This window comes from Mytilus edulis, chromosome 6 (genome assembly GCF_963676685.1).
Source record: "Mytilus edulis chromosome 6, xbMytEdul2.2, whole genome shotgun sequence".
Classification (NCBI taxonomy): domain Eukaryota; kingdom Metazoa; phylum Mollusca; class Bivalvia; order Mytilida; family Mytilidae; genus Mytilus; species Mytilus edulis.
In genome coordinates, this window is record NC_092349.1 from 69,641,377 (window position 1) to 69,656,673 (window position 15,297).

A 15,297-nucleotide genomic window follows, 5' to 3' on the forward strand; every position below is an offset into this window, starting at 1 on the left:
TTACCATATACATAGAAGAACCACATAATGTTTGATGATATTTACCATATAGAACAACATAATGTTTAATAATATTTACCATATACATAGGAGAACCACATAATGTTGCAGCCATCACACCATCATTAAGAAATCTTGCAAATCCAAAGTCAGCTGAAAAGAAGATATGGATCTTTATTATATGACATGGATAATAGTTACCGGTAGTTTAAACATATCTATTTATAGTGGATTTGGAAACAAGTTATTGCAATTTATATTAATCCTTTTCCACTTTGTGGGTGCAGGTGTTGCCTTGTAGCGACATTAGCCTGCCTTTTTTCGAAAATCTAATGTGCAAGAGATATGGCTCTCTCTTAATACGGGTCAGCCATTTATCGTCCCTTTCCGCCAGCCTATCATCATTTCTCAAGACAAATGTGTCAAGGGAGAGCCTAGATTCAACTCCCTGAAATTTTCTCCCCGGCATGGGTATCAAACCAGAAACTTTTGTGTTATTAGTCTGATACGCTAATCACTTCACCACAGCTTTCTATTTTATATTCTACTGGATGATAGTTGAAATAGAAAACATTGTGACTTACCTATCATTGAAGACTATTTAGTGTTTTTGTTTTGTTTCACTGATGTTTAACCCACATCTAGTTTTTTTCATCTCATGTATGTATGACTTGTGTTGTAATTGATTGTTAAAGAACCGAAAAAAATCTGCAAACTGATTTATTTCATTTTTAAGGGGGAAAAGTATAATCTTATATATATTGCAGTGCCTTCCCTGAAAGGATTTTTAAACTGTAGGTGCTTTGATTGTATGTCCATTTAATATATTCCTGTCTGAAAACTAATTAGTAAACCATTGACCAGATGCATTAATTCTAAGAAATAAAATACTATTAAAAGACTTTTATTTTAAGCTATGTAACAAACATATATCCTTTCCAACATTATACAAACACTACCTACCTATTTTGAGTCTCATCTCTGAAGCCTGTGGGTTAGGTTTACCACTGTGACACAACAATATGTTCTGTGGTTTCAGATCTCTGTGCACTATCCCCTTGGCATTCAAAGCTTTCATGGCAGCAGCTAAAAATATTGAAATCAAAATTCAATTTTATTTAAAACGATTATTGCTTGTGCTTTGGTGAAAATTTTGGGTCCAAAGTTACTGTTAATTCATTTATTATTGTATATTCAACAGAATTGGCAAAAATCTAAGATTAGTCATTGTGATTTCAACCTTCTAAAACAGCAGCTAATATTTTCTGAGATCCAAGAAAATTTAAAATACTTTTCATTGGCTTTTATATTAATCTTTTTTTGAAAGAGAACACAAAAGATGAAAGAAATGGATGAGTTCTTTTTTCTTGATCACTTAATCCTCATTTAAGGTGGTACCCAACACCTTGACTACTATTAATTTGGCTCCTTTAATTTTCATAAAATTTTGACAAAATGTTTACTTTGACTCTTTGACAAAAATAGAAAAATTTCAAAAAATTTGAACCAACCATCTTTTCAGAAAATTTTTATGGGTTATATATATAGCAGTTTGACAAACACTAATTTTGATCATTGAGAAGCTTAATATTTACTTAACAATACAACGTGATAAAAATGTTTAGCTTATTTTTACAGATTTATCTCGCTGTAAAGTTAGATACCACATTAAAGCAAAATCAAACCCCCTATGTATTATAACAGTAAAATGATTATTGAACTTGTGATTTAATTTTTCATAATCTATAAAACGTATCCTTAATTAGTCATGATAGTAATCAGACATGATGTCAGCTTAAACTCGCAGGTAAAAAGAATGAACTAAATCAATATAGTGGTGAATGGCAGATAATTTAAAAACAGGTGTATTGAATTGAGGCAACTGTAAATTTGACTTATTCAATTTGGACTCATCTAGGAAATACATATATCAATAAAAGAAAACTCAGGATAATTTCCACTTATCCAAAATCTAAGTCAACTGAATTAAAGAGTTTACTGTTTTTGCAAAAATTTACTAGAGAAGATTTTACAATAAAATAATAAAAATATCCATTGATATAACTTAAACCAATAAACAAGAAAAGCAGAAAAAAGTGAATGTTATATCAATACACCTAATCCCTATTTATTCCATTCCGGATAAGTTCTAAAATTACACAACTTTTTCATCCAGTTGAAGCTATCTGGGACCCTGTTTAAACAATTCACCATGCATGATACTTTTTAATGAGACCTGTTTAAACTACCGTAAATACTTCAAATAAAATATTTTTAATTTCGAAGAAGTGGATCATATTCTTTCAAAGTTTCTTGATGATCACTTTCTAAAGTTTTTCCTCCCTCAGCTCACTACTGATGACCTCTATTTTCAGCGGCCTGTCCCAAACAGGAAGTTGTATAAATGACTGTTTTTACCGGATTGGACTAGATAGTGATAAGGTGTATTGCCTCCATAATGACCCAGCCCCAATGAAATTATTTAATCACAAGAATAAGGAACAATACATCCAAAGAATTACAACTTTATTAACATCCTTATGTTTCTTTCAACGTCCTCATGCAAATTTTCAGTATCTTAACTCTTTATGCAAATTTTCAACATCCTTATAAGAACTATGAATATGCAATAATCAAACATGTAAATATGTTACAACAAACCTATTTGTCTGAGGAAAGCAGCAATGGTCTCTTCACTCAAGGTTCCTTTGACTGAAATCAAAAATATTATTTAAATGAAAATACAGTTAAAAGAACCTTAAGCTTCAATTTGATGGTGTGTTTGTTTTTAAATCATAATGGTACATGTATGTAACTATAAAATATTATAGATATATTCTCTTATGTAAAGTAGACCTTGCATCAATCATGTCAAACTATCATATTTCTAACAAAATGTTGTTGTTTTTCATTGATTTGGTCAAGTGAGTGAACCTTCCCTACCAAAATAATGCTGCTATTATCACGATTAGCTAAATCAAAAGAGACAATTTTTGTATACATCCTTTAAACCAAGTTGTTTTGGTATTCTAAGGTATTTTTGTCTAAACACATCTATTTTTAAAGTCATAACTACCAATCATTGATTACCTTGTTATGTGTGTTTCCAGTACAATATTACTAGAACATTTATATTTGTAAGACAAGCCAAATACCAAATTATCAGGTCTATTTATCAATGTGATAATGCACTGTTATTTATAGAACTTTGCATGTATTCATATTTGCAATAAGATAACTTAATAAAAATCGACAGGAATCAATATTCTGTATGGTAGTTATGTCGGGAAATAAGTTCATTCACTAAGGAAAGTGTTACTATAGAAACTCATAGATGCGTTTATTTAACAATATTATACCTTGAAGATAATCTGCCAAATCTCCACCATTGCAATACTGTAAATAATAAAAAGATATATATACAGTATATATACATTACTTTATTGAAGCTTAGGTCATTTTCATAAATTGTGTTTTTAACTCTTTCATAAATCATCTCTTGAATATGAAGTTTTGTTTCTTCACTTTTTGCTCTTTCAAATTTTGCAATTTAAAAATTCAATAGTTTCTCAATCTTCACAAACCTGTTTTAGAAAACCAATTTGAACATGTTTATGTATTCTTCACACAACAACAGAAAGCTATCTTCACAATAACAATATCAAATTACAACTCTTATGTAATATTCATCATGTAGGAATGTCTGGCTTCCTATGTTTCTTTTCTGTTTCATAAACAAGATTTATAGCCAATTTCCTATTGCCTGTAGAGTAAAACTTTGGTGTTGTGCTTGCTTTTTTGTTAACATGTTAACTGACAAGCTTTGTAAATAAGGTTGACATCTTCAAACAATATATGCATAGTCATGATAGTTAAACTTTTATATATATTTAAATTTGATTAGACATTATCCCAATTACAATTGTATAATATACAAACAAAGCAAGCAAGCTAACCAAAGTATTGATCTACATGCATTAGGAAATTAGCTCTAATTCAACAAGATTATTTATCTTACCTCCATGACCAAGTAGACATGATTTGTAGTTTCCTGAACAAGAAAAATGAAGTTAATATGTAAATAGAATATATATATAACATACATGTACTATTTAGTTGTATTACCAATACCCATTTTCCCCCATTCAAACAAAGGTTTCCAAGATATTTGGTCCTTCCATTTAGTATAAACAATTTAAGACTTCATTAATTGTGAATCCGAGATGAAGAACAGCAATAAAAGCACAGTTCCTTTACCATAGGGGTATTTTGTAACCCACATTCATACACTTATCTCTTTTTCAATTCCATTAAGATAAAAAGATAGAACTAGGTCCTACTAGATACAACAAAATAAACCAATAGTCAAATTCAATTTGGAGAAAATCTCTTTACCAAATAGTTCTATTTCCATACATAACAAAATTATAAATTGCATGTTATTGCTTAATGTTTTACAGGATCAATATAATAAGGATTATTTTATGAAGTAAAGCAGGCAGTAACAGGCACTTAGATCAAAGAAGTATATTTCAGGATGTACATGTATATTGAAATTGATTGATTAATTAATCAATTATTTTTATCACTAAAGGCTACATTGCAATAATACTAAAATAAACCATGCTTCCACTCACAGATCAACAATTCCTAAGCAATAAGTAAAATACATAAACTGTACACCAAAGGGCATGTATTTAATAGACCCCAATGGCATTAATTTTATCCTTTTTACATCATCATACTAAAAGGAACAATTTATTTACAATCTTTACGTCTTTCTAATCCTATTTGTGAGTATGGATTAACATAATATACGTCATTAACGATTTACTTTTTTACTGAAAACATACAATTAACAAATACACTGATATCAAGATAATCACTTGTATTTACTAGTTACATAATAAAACTTGAATAAATTTACAAGTATTTGACCTTGATGACCTCAAGGACCATATGACCCACTAAGAAGTTATTTAAATGAGTGCTCTACATTTGTACCTGTCTAGATTCTTTTGGTACATTGTATCATGTGATGACTGTATGTCCCACTCATGTTTAAACCATTACAAACTGGTGTACCTGTACTAGTTATTTTCTACACTAACATGTACATCATTTGTTTATACATACTATTTTGATTCATGTTTTTTTATCTATTTTACTCTAGGCTGTTTACATTTTTTTTAACTATCAGCACTGTCATGACTGTATAACGTAACGGTACCCAAATTGCACAGAGTACCCAAATTGCACCTATTTAGCAAATATAGCAGCGGACATCTTACAAGATTTCCTAGAGACTACACAATTTGTATTTTTATGATTTGATACTCTGCACATCTTTCAACATAGGTGAAAATATTTAGATATTCACAAAACGTTCACAGTATTTATCAATAGATGAAGTGTTTACTGAAGAAGAAAAAATGTACTGAAACGTCGCATGGCGACGTTATCAAAACTTCATCTTTTTAAAATGATCAAATACAATATGTTACAAGTACCCATTTAAAAAAAAAAATGAAGAATAAGCATGGACTTATATCAAATTGTTCAAAATATTTGAAGAAATTAAACAAAAGCTCTGTTATTCGACTTTTGACGATGTGAATTTAAGCATAGATGCAATTTGGGTACTCCACATTTCAGAATCATTGATGGTTGGGAGGTCAGTTTAGACCATTTTTTCTATGATTCCATATGGATTAAAAATCGAATTGGTATACCTATATAATAAAGAAGGATACGGCTACAAAATAAACACAGAATGGACATTATTGTCTTTATCATAAAAAAACGTAGGTGAAAAAACTGTCAAAATAGGTGCAATTTGGGTACCCTCACGTTAGAGTTATCAAAGAATTTCAAATAATAATAATAATATTAAAGGACATCCATTACATTAAACAGAAACGATCATTATTTTTAATTATTTTCCAGAACCAAAATTGAATATTTCCATCAATTTACCTATCAATACACAAACATCAAAGACTAAAAATACTGGTGGAAATAAACTAGTTTTTAAACATCTCTAATTAAACCTTATCTGATGGAACACAAAGTTTAATAACTCAGCATGAGGCAACACAGTCATAATAGTTCAAATTTAAACACGGATTATTGAAGCTTCAAGATCGACTTAAATATTTATTTTCACGATTCATCCTTTTAACCTTGACAGTTTTTAACTCTTTTTTCTACTTTATTGTTCATGTGTGAATCTTTTATTTTAAGTCTGTTCCCACTATGTAACTTTCTGCTTTAAAAAAAATCTCCATCACTTTCAAAGTTTTTATACAAAATCATTGATCAAATTCCTAGAAAATATAGATTAGCTGCATTTAATATTATGTCTGACATTTAAAGGACAAAATTTTTCTTGGAAATAGTCTACAATCATATGTTTACAAGTAAATGAAATTTTATCATTATTTTGATATAATATGTATTTGGAAAACTAATCCTTGTTCTCAGGGTTTTCTGGTGGGATTATTCTACACAAATGACAATATTATACATGAAATAAATATATTTTTTAACAATCAATGTGTAAAAATTAGCAACATAACTGATAACTACTTTAAGTTTCTCATTTTTGTGAAATCTAAACAAAATTGTCATTGCATCTTTTGTCATGTTTGTTTTAGCTGTTAAATATTTTATCATCAAACTGATAACCTAGCCATCTGTCACTTGTTAATTACATAGTCTGTGACCTTGAGGAATAATACATGTCTTAGTCTAAGGTCATATAACTTTGTTAATATACATGTATTGTATTTAAATATTTCAATGTTTGTATGTAAACAAAGGGCTAATCAGTAATGTCAGATAATGTGGCATATACCAATAAACAGTAGTGGACAATAGAATGGAACCTAGGGGCAAAATTTTAAAGAAATTATACTTTTTTCAAAGACCTAGGATTGAGGTGATAAAAACCAGTTTATTACAACAATTTGTTGTAATTTCCTCTATTGAAAAAAATATAACACCCTATTTTTATCAAGCAGATTAAATGTTATTGTCCTTTATAATAATATATAATTAAAGACTTTTAATTGGGGTCAGATTATCTATAACTTGAAATTTATGATACATGTGTTTCAGAAGTCTCCAGATAATAATACAATGGAAAATTATGTTTCGATTGTTGATGTTTAACGCCACTATAGACCTTTGACAAGAAAAACAACAATTATTGTTGGTTAAAATAAGTCATGCCCTAACCCCAATGAAGTTAGGGTTTCTAACTCAATAACCTAATTGTTGACTGGCTAGTAGGGGGTCTCTCTAGTTTATTATTTATTTAGATAATTTTGCAATTGAGCGCTACCTGGACAATTAATGTTTTGTATTAACATGGTTAACACAATGAAAAATCCACAGTAAAAAAATCAAATAAAGAAAAATACAAAAATTGAAAAAAAAAGGATTTTAAGTTTTTAACCTAAGTAACACATCACAAGATCTTTCAATGCTTAAAATCAAACATAAGGTAAAACTGTGCAAAGTATGATCCAAATATAGAAATGGTGTGTTAATCTGTCAATCAAGTATCAATTTCATAAGATGATTCATATTGTCATTTCAGGTTTACCATGCAAAAATCACCAAAAACTTAAAATGTCTGTATAATTTTACATGTAATTTTGATGTCTATTATAGAGAAGATTTATAAATAGAGATGACCTACAACTACATGCTTTATGACCTTTTGGCACCATGTTTATAGCTGTACAGGAACATGTATCAATGTTCATAATTTCCACATAACATAACATTTTGTAGAGGGGGCATAAAATATGAAATTGATGGGGAATGTGTCCATGGGACACAGATGATGCCCCGCTTGCATATCATATAAAGTTATAAACAGACACAACGGAAGAACAGTAAAAGTGACACTACCGAAATTTGTACTTGATCTGTGTTTTGTGGTAATAAGCATTGTGTTAAAGTTCCATAACATGTAGAAAGGCAAACTAAAGTCAAACCAGGTGCTCCGCAGGGCGCAGCTTTATACGACCGCAGAGGTCGAACCCTGAACAGTTGGGGCAAGTATGGACAAAACATTCAAGCGTGATACAGCTCTGAATTTGGATTGTGATCAAATTTTTGACATTACATGGTTTTTTTTTACACAAAACAAATGTCAAGATTTTACAAATCAATTAAAGATTTCTTCTTCAAACTTTTTAAATCTAAAATTAAATAGTTGATCATGACACAGCATAGGTTTCTGACACAGAACGAATGTGGTCTAATGAACTTAAAAGTTTTTTTTTGCCTTTGAGCAATTCACTATGCTGTTGAATATTAATCCTCTCAAAAACATGTTTGAAGAAATTTTCTTTTTATTTATGAAATCTGAAATGAGAAAAATTTAACCCCCCCCCCTTTTTTTTCACATCCCCGTTTCCCTTTTTCCAAAACTGATATCAATTCAAATTTCTAATGGAGTTTGCAACAATAACTACGCTTTTAAATACATCATAAAATATTAAAATGTAAAATAAAGTGCTTGTTATCACTGAATGGTAAAGATTGGTTGGTAGTAAAAGTGAATATACATTGTTTATTGTATAAAACAATAAAAAAAACTTCATCAGCAACATTTTATATTGGCAAATTTCCAATGAAGTTATTTACATAAAGTTATTGGCAAATAAAAATAGAAAATGACATCATAGTCATGTCTGGCAAATGTCCAACATACATTATCTAAAAACATTTTAGATAAGATAAGGAAAAAAAGCTTCATCAGCAACATTTTATATTGGCAAATTTCCAATGAAGTCATTTACATAAAGTTATTGGCAAATAAAAATAGAAAATGACATCATAGTCATGTCTGGCAAATTTCCAACATATATTATCAACTACTATTCTATACAAAGAAAGATAACTCCAATTGAAAATTAATTGCTATTGCACAATATTGTGCAATTAGATATTTCTTGCTATTGTGCAATACTGTGCAATTGAAAATTTCTTGCTATTGCACAATATTTCATATGGAATCCTGATTTGGACCAACTTGAAAACTGGGCCCATAATCAAAAATCAAAGTACATATTTAGATAAAGCATATCAAATAAGCCCAAGAATTTAATTTTTGTTAAAATCAAACTTAGTTTAATTTTGGACCCTTTGGACCTTAATGTAGACCAATTTGAAAACTGGACCAAAAATCAAGAATCTACATACACAGTTAGATTTTGCATATCAAAGAACCCATTTATTCAATTTTTGATGAAATCAAACAAAGTTTAATTTTAGACCCCCATTTGGACCAACTTGAAAACTAGGCCAATAATTAAAAATCTAAGTACATTTTTAAATTCAGCATATCAAAGAACCCCAAGGATTCAATTTTTGTTAAAATCAAACTAAGTTTAATTTTGGACCCTTTGGACCTTAATGTAGACCAATTTGAAAACGGGACCAAAAGTTAAGAATCTACATACATAGTTAGATTCGGCATATCAAAGAACCCCAATTATTCAATTTTTGATGAAATCACACAAAGTTCAATTTGGGACCCTTTGGGCCCCTTATTCCTAAACTGTTAGGGCCAAAACTCCCAAAATCAATACCAACCTTCCTTTTGTGGTCATAAACATTGTGTTTAAATTTCATTGATTTCTATTTACTTAAACCAAAGTTATTGTGCGAAAACCTAGAATAATGCTTATTTGGGCCCTTTTTTGGCCCCTAATTCCTAAACTGTTGGAACCAAAACTCCCAAAATCAATCCCAACCTTTCTTTTGTGGTCATAAACCTTGTGTCAAAATTTCATAGATTTCTATTAACTTAAACTAAAGTTATAGTGCGAAAACCAAGAAAATGCTTATTTGGGCCCTTTTTGGCCCCTAATTCCTAAAATGTTGGGACCAAAACTCCCAAAATCAATACCAACCTTCCTTTTGTGGTCATAAACCTTGTGTTAAAATTTCATAGATTTCCATTCACTTTTACTAAAGTTAGAGTGCGAAAACTAAAAGTATTCGGACGCCGGACGACGACGACGACGACGACAACGTGATAGCAATATACGACGAAAAATTTTTCAAATTTTGCGGTCGTATAAAAATTGTAAAGGGGCATAACTCTAGAATGGTTAAAGTGATGCCACCAAAATTCAAACTTGATCTGTTTTTTGTGGTTGGTTGTGGTAAACTAAAGTTAAAGAACAGAAACCAACTTTGGGACGTACGGACAGACAAGGGTAAAACTTAATACCCCCTCTGCATAAAACCTGGAAGAATCATGTAAAGACTTACCTTGCAGTCGAGAAGTGCTACAACATTTTCATGGTGCAAGTCTGACAGTTCCTGTAATGGATGAAAATACAAATACTAAATCCAGTTTTACAATTATACAGACAAAACATGTCTACTTTTAAATAATACATAGCAACATTACCATGGTTATCAGAAACTAAATTTTGAACATGTATGAAATCTAAATGCATATAATTTTTATTGAAGACTAAAACAGTATAATAATAAAAAGTTTTTTGCCTTTTAAGATTATGGATTCACTTACTCCATGTACAATGCATACGCCATGATACGGACGTTATAAATGCTGATAACTGATCTGTCCAAGTCCATGGAAATCAGGAGTTACTTACATGATTCAAGAGAAATATCTAAGACAGGCATATATATAATTATAAATGATTTGAAGAGAAAGAAAACCCACCTTGAGTATTTTTATTTCCTTGCTTAGAAGGTTCTGTGATTTAGCCAGATTCTTCTTTGTAATACTTTTGATGGCAACTGGATTATCAGGCCTCTGAAAAATATAATTATATAAATTCAGAACTGATTGTGAGTATTTACATGTATTGTTGTGAATCAAGGTTTGACGTGACATTGAACTCACCTATACACAATGATACAATGATACATGTGATACATGTGATGTTCAATATATGGTTTGCAAAAATTTTAAATATGACTTTTAAATCATTAATATGGTTCTTTAAAACAAATTTGTCTAGAAACTAACTATTTTGGCAATCATGAATGGTGAGTTAAAAATGAAAGCCTTAACTAGCTAATACACATATATTTTCAAGAGAAATATGACAAAGTTGAGACTAAAGTAATATGGTCTTGAGGACACGATGATAATCCGTACGAAGGGGACGATAAATGGATGACCTGTGTTAAGAGAGAGAGCCATCATCTCTTGCACATCAAAGACACCATTGTAGATTTTGAAAAAGAGCAGGCTAATGCCGCTACAAGGCAGCAAAGTGGAATGGGATTATTATAAGTTGCAAAACTTGTTTCCCAATCCACTGTAAATAAATATGTTTAACTAAACTAAACTAATAATAAGCCCATTTTTATTATCACACAATAAAATAGGAAGTGCCTCAGTCATTTGTCAGCCATAAACATAAACTGAAGGTACTTCCAAAGAATTTATAAAAAGTTCAACTCAATATTCCATGTATTGCATTGAAATACAATGTTAGATATGTTAATCTATAGATATAAGAAGATGTGGTTTGAGTGCCAATGAGACATTAACTTTCCATCCAAGTTTCAATTTGTAAAAATAATTAAAACATTAATCATAAATAACCCAGAAAACTTCTAATTCGACAATAAAAGAGACAATTAAAATTCACAAAGAGTGAAGACAGATGATGTGAACCAACTGTTCAGATGAAAATGTTGATGTTTTTTTTGTAAATTCATGGTGACAGCAGATCAACCTAATACACATGGAATTGTGTTACTGGTTCAATGGTCTGCTAGTGAACACCAGCTGATTGTTCTATTTTTAGAAATTATAACATGATTTACCTATATAACATGTAAACACAGGTAGGAAATGTTATTTAATAACCAACCTAAAACTGGGTCAGGTCAAGTTACTGTTGTCATGCGGTGCATTCTTTCAAATGTTTACAAACATTTAAAATCGACTATCCTTAGACCTTATTTCAATGTTGATAAACATTACTCAATGACGTTGTTCGTATCATTATTGATTGTCAAAATATGACAAATTATTGAAACAATATATATAACAGAAATGATTTGTCAAATATTAAAAATGTTTATATGTCGACATGATCAATTTATAATCAAAACAAATATCAAAATGTCAATAAATCGAATTTAAAAATATTTCAGACAACATCACAATATATATATATTCGCAAGTTCATTTCTTTTTCATGCATGTACAAATGTACATTGCAAATTTTCAATAGAACAACAGTTTTATTACCAATTTTCCAAATATAAACAAAATATTACTGAACTGTCCACTTTAATAATTGGTAAAACATTTCATCATGTTCATTTCCCTTCGTCTGTTCTAGAAATCTCTTCAGGTATTTCAGGGTATTGAAAAGAATTTCCTTGTATTTCTTAAAATTTGAATATGACTATCACACTGATACTTAAACTAACTATTTGCTAACTGATAATAACAAGTACATCATCCATAGATAGTATGAGCAAATTTCAAGCTTTTATGATTAAAAGGATGAAATTTTATATAAAAAATTTATTTCAATAATTTCTTTTGATTTTATATTAAGAAGCTTTTGTCCAAGTTTGGTAAATATCCAGAATAGTTTATGAATCTAATAAATGTTTTCAATCTTTAACTGCAGACTATATGTATAATGTTAACTGGAAAAAAAACTAAGTCCATTTATAAGTAAAATACAGGTACAAAATTTTAACAAAATTTCCTTCTAAATACTACATGTAGCTTTTGATCATCTACAAGTGTCTATCCAAATTTGACAAATTCAGGATACATAGTTTAAGAAAGTTATTTAAATTTTTAAAACTTTAACCATGTATTTATGGAGTTAATGTAATGTTTCCTGGCAGAAAAATTAAGTCCATTTATAAGTATAATATGGAAAAAAATGATTTTTTTTTACAAATTTACTTCTGGATACTATCTTCTGATCATAATCAAGCTTCTGTCCATGTTGGGTAGGAATCCATGATAGTTTAAGAAATTAAATTATTAAAAACTTTAACTAGAGTGAGTATTTGTGAATGATGAAGATGGAATGTCTCGCTTTTTCGACAAAATGCTTTTCGACAAAATTGTATCATAAGAAACATGATCACAACTAATCATTGAGTATTCAACACAAGCATGTATTAATTTACGTTTTTTGATTGAGTTAAGCGTTCCAATTGATATTTTATCATGTTTTTCTATGCTGTGATGTTATGCTATTGATTCAGAAAAAGGGAGAAGGTTTAGTACCATTAAAACCTTTAATCCTGCTGCAAATGTTTGCACTTGTCCTAAGTCAGGAATTTGATGTACAGTACATGTACATGATGTAGACAGTAGTTGTCTTTTGTTTATGTAATTTATACATGTTTCTCGTTTTCTATATAGATTAGACCGTTGGGTTTCCCGTTTGAATGATTTTACACTAGTAATTTTGGGGCCCGTTATACATGTTATAGCTTGTTGTTCTGTGTGAGCCAAGACTTTGAAGGCCGTACATTCACATAACATTGACCTATAATCATGATAATGGATATAAAGGCAGATGGTTTACTTTTATAAATTGTTATTTGGATGGAGAGTTGTCTCATTGGCACTCACACCACATCTTCCTACATGTATATCTATGTAGATAAAAATATCTCACATCACAGGAATTCAGAATCAAAACATAAATTTGAAGTACCAAGTAATCACATTCATAACTATTGAAATGAAAATGGTTGCAATTGTGTACTGTCGGATTATTTATTATTACTGATTAAATGAAAGAAAATAATTAAACACCAGAGTGTCTGCATATTATTATACATTTTGTACATGTAACATGTATTTATAAGTAACGAAGTCATGAAAGTGAGACAATAATATATTCATTGTGTCCAGCAACATTCCATCAGAGATGCCACTTTTTATTACACGTATATGCTACCCAAAGGACTAGGTTGAGGTAAACTCAAATACATTTGAACAAAACTTAAAGCCAATTTTTGCCCAACTGAACTGCACATATTAAATGATGATTGGGGGGTATACATTGTACATATTGTACGATATTAACAGTTGGTCTTATATGATTTGCTGTGACCATGTCCATGTACAAGTAGCTGGTCCTACATGTAGGTTAGAGGGAGGGTTGACAAACATGTTTAACCCTAGTCCAAATAATTATGAATGTCTATTCAACTGTACATGTGACTGTCCCATTAGCAAACGTGATAGGTGTTCAGTGGATGTGGTTCTTTGCTGTCTGCCACTTTTGATATTCAATTTATTGTTTTTTTCTTTCATAAATCAATCAAGTTGTTACATGTACATATAGATTTGAAATAAATTCAAATAATACTTATATTAAACTTAAATCAGCTTCTTTGTGCAGATTGAAATCTTTATTAAAACAACTTCATGTATAAATGGATACATATTAAATGTTACACCTTTTTTGTTAATAAAGGGTGAGGACTTGGATGTATTTTTAAACATGATACCAGGTGATGCAATCTGTATTTTAAATAATTGTCATTGTACTGATTGTAGCTTTTGCTTTTAAATAAAAATTCACATAAGACTCAAGGATTTTTTTATGGATATTGTGTAAACAATAACGTACATAACAAAGCAATGGGTGATAGCATATATAAACTGACTATGTATATCAAGATCAATACATTAAAATATCCTTGCTTTGTCTTGATGTATTTTCATAAAACAAATTGTTACCTTTCTGTTTCTCCCTTTGAAGACAACAGCAAAAGCGCCATGCCCAATGAGATCTTTCCTGTTGTATTCGTAATCACCAACTATCTCCATATTTCAGTAGGGTTTCAATTACAATGAATGAAGTTTTTATCAGCATCATTCATTTTGAAGCTGGATGCAGATGCCATAATGATGGCGCATCAATTTTCCATATTTACGAGAGATTTCGATGTAATGTCATGTTAACACAATAGTTTGAAGAATCATTTCGTTTCTAAGTAGTATGATTACTTCTTTTGTTCCAAATATGTTTCGTTTCTTCTTTATCAATTATTTCATTCGTTTGACAGGTCAAAAGAACACCTGATTATGTTTTGTTTTGACCAATGAACATCCATATCCCTTTGCGCGATCATAAATTAACATAAATAATCCAGCATAAATTTTGAAATGTTAATGTATGTAACGATCAAAGTTTCGAGTTATTTTTTCCAGGAATACAGAATTCAAAATTATTATAGTCCATGCATAAGGATTGCTGATACGTGTTAAAATAGAAAATATCACGTTAA

The 15,297-nt window shown here is 29.9% G+C and overlaps 1 protein-coding gene across 2 annotated transcripts in view; it reads right to left on the bottom strand.

Moving 5' to 3' along the window:
• Positions 1 to 15,294, bottom strand: part of LOC139528259 (serine/threonine-protein kinase unc-51-like) — a 41,050-nt gene extending 25,756 nt beyond the window's left edge. The window contains exons 1-8 of one of the 2 annotated variants that reach the window (XM_071324147.1): positions 14,747 to 15,294; positions 10,721 to 10,813; positions 10,297 to 10,347; positions 4,019 to 4,051; positions 3,360 to 3,396; positions 2,662 to 2,712; positions 964 to 1,086; positions 80 to 153 (exon numbers count right to left, since the gene is read on the bottom strand). In XM_071324147.1, the coding sequence (XP_071180248.1) occupies positions 80 to 153; positions 964 to 1,086; positions 2,662 to 2,712; positions 3,360 to 3,396; positions 4,019 to 4,051; positions 10,297 to 10,347; positions 10,721 to 10,813; positions 14,747 to 14,836 (552 nt within the window). In that variant the 5' untranslated portion in view covers positions 14,837 to 15,294. The remainder of the gene's footprint in view (positions 1 to 79; positions 154 to 963; positions 1,087 to 2,661; positions 2,713 to 3,359; positions 3,397 to 4,018; positions 4,052 to 10,296; positions 10,348 to 10,720; positions 10,814 to 14,746) is intronic. The other variant, XM_071324149.1, reaches the window with a different exon arrangement.
• Between the last annotated feature and the right edge of the window lie 3 nt (positions 15,295 to 15,297).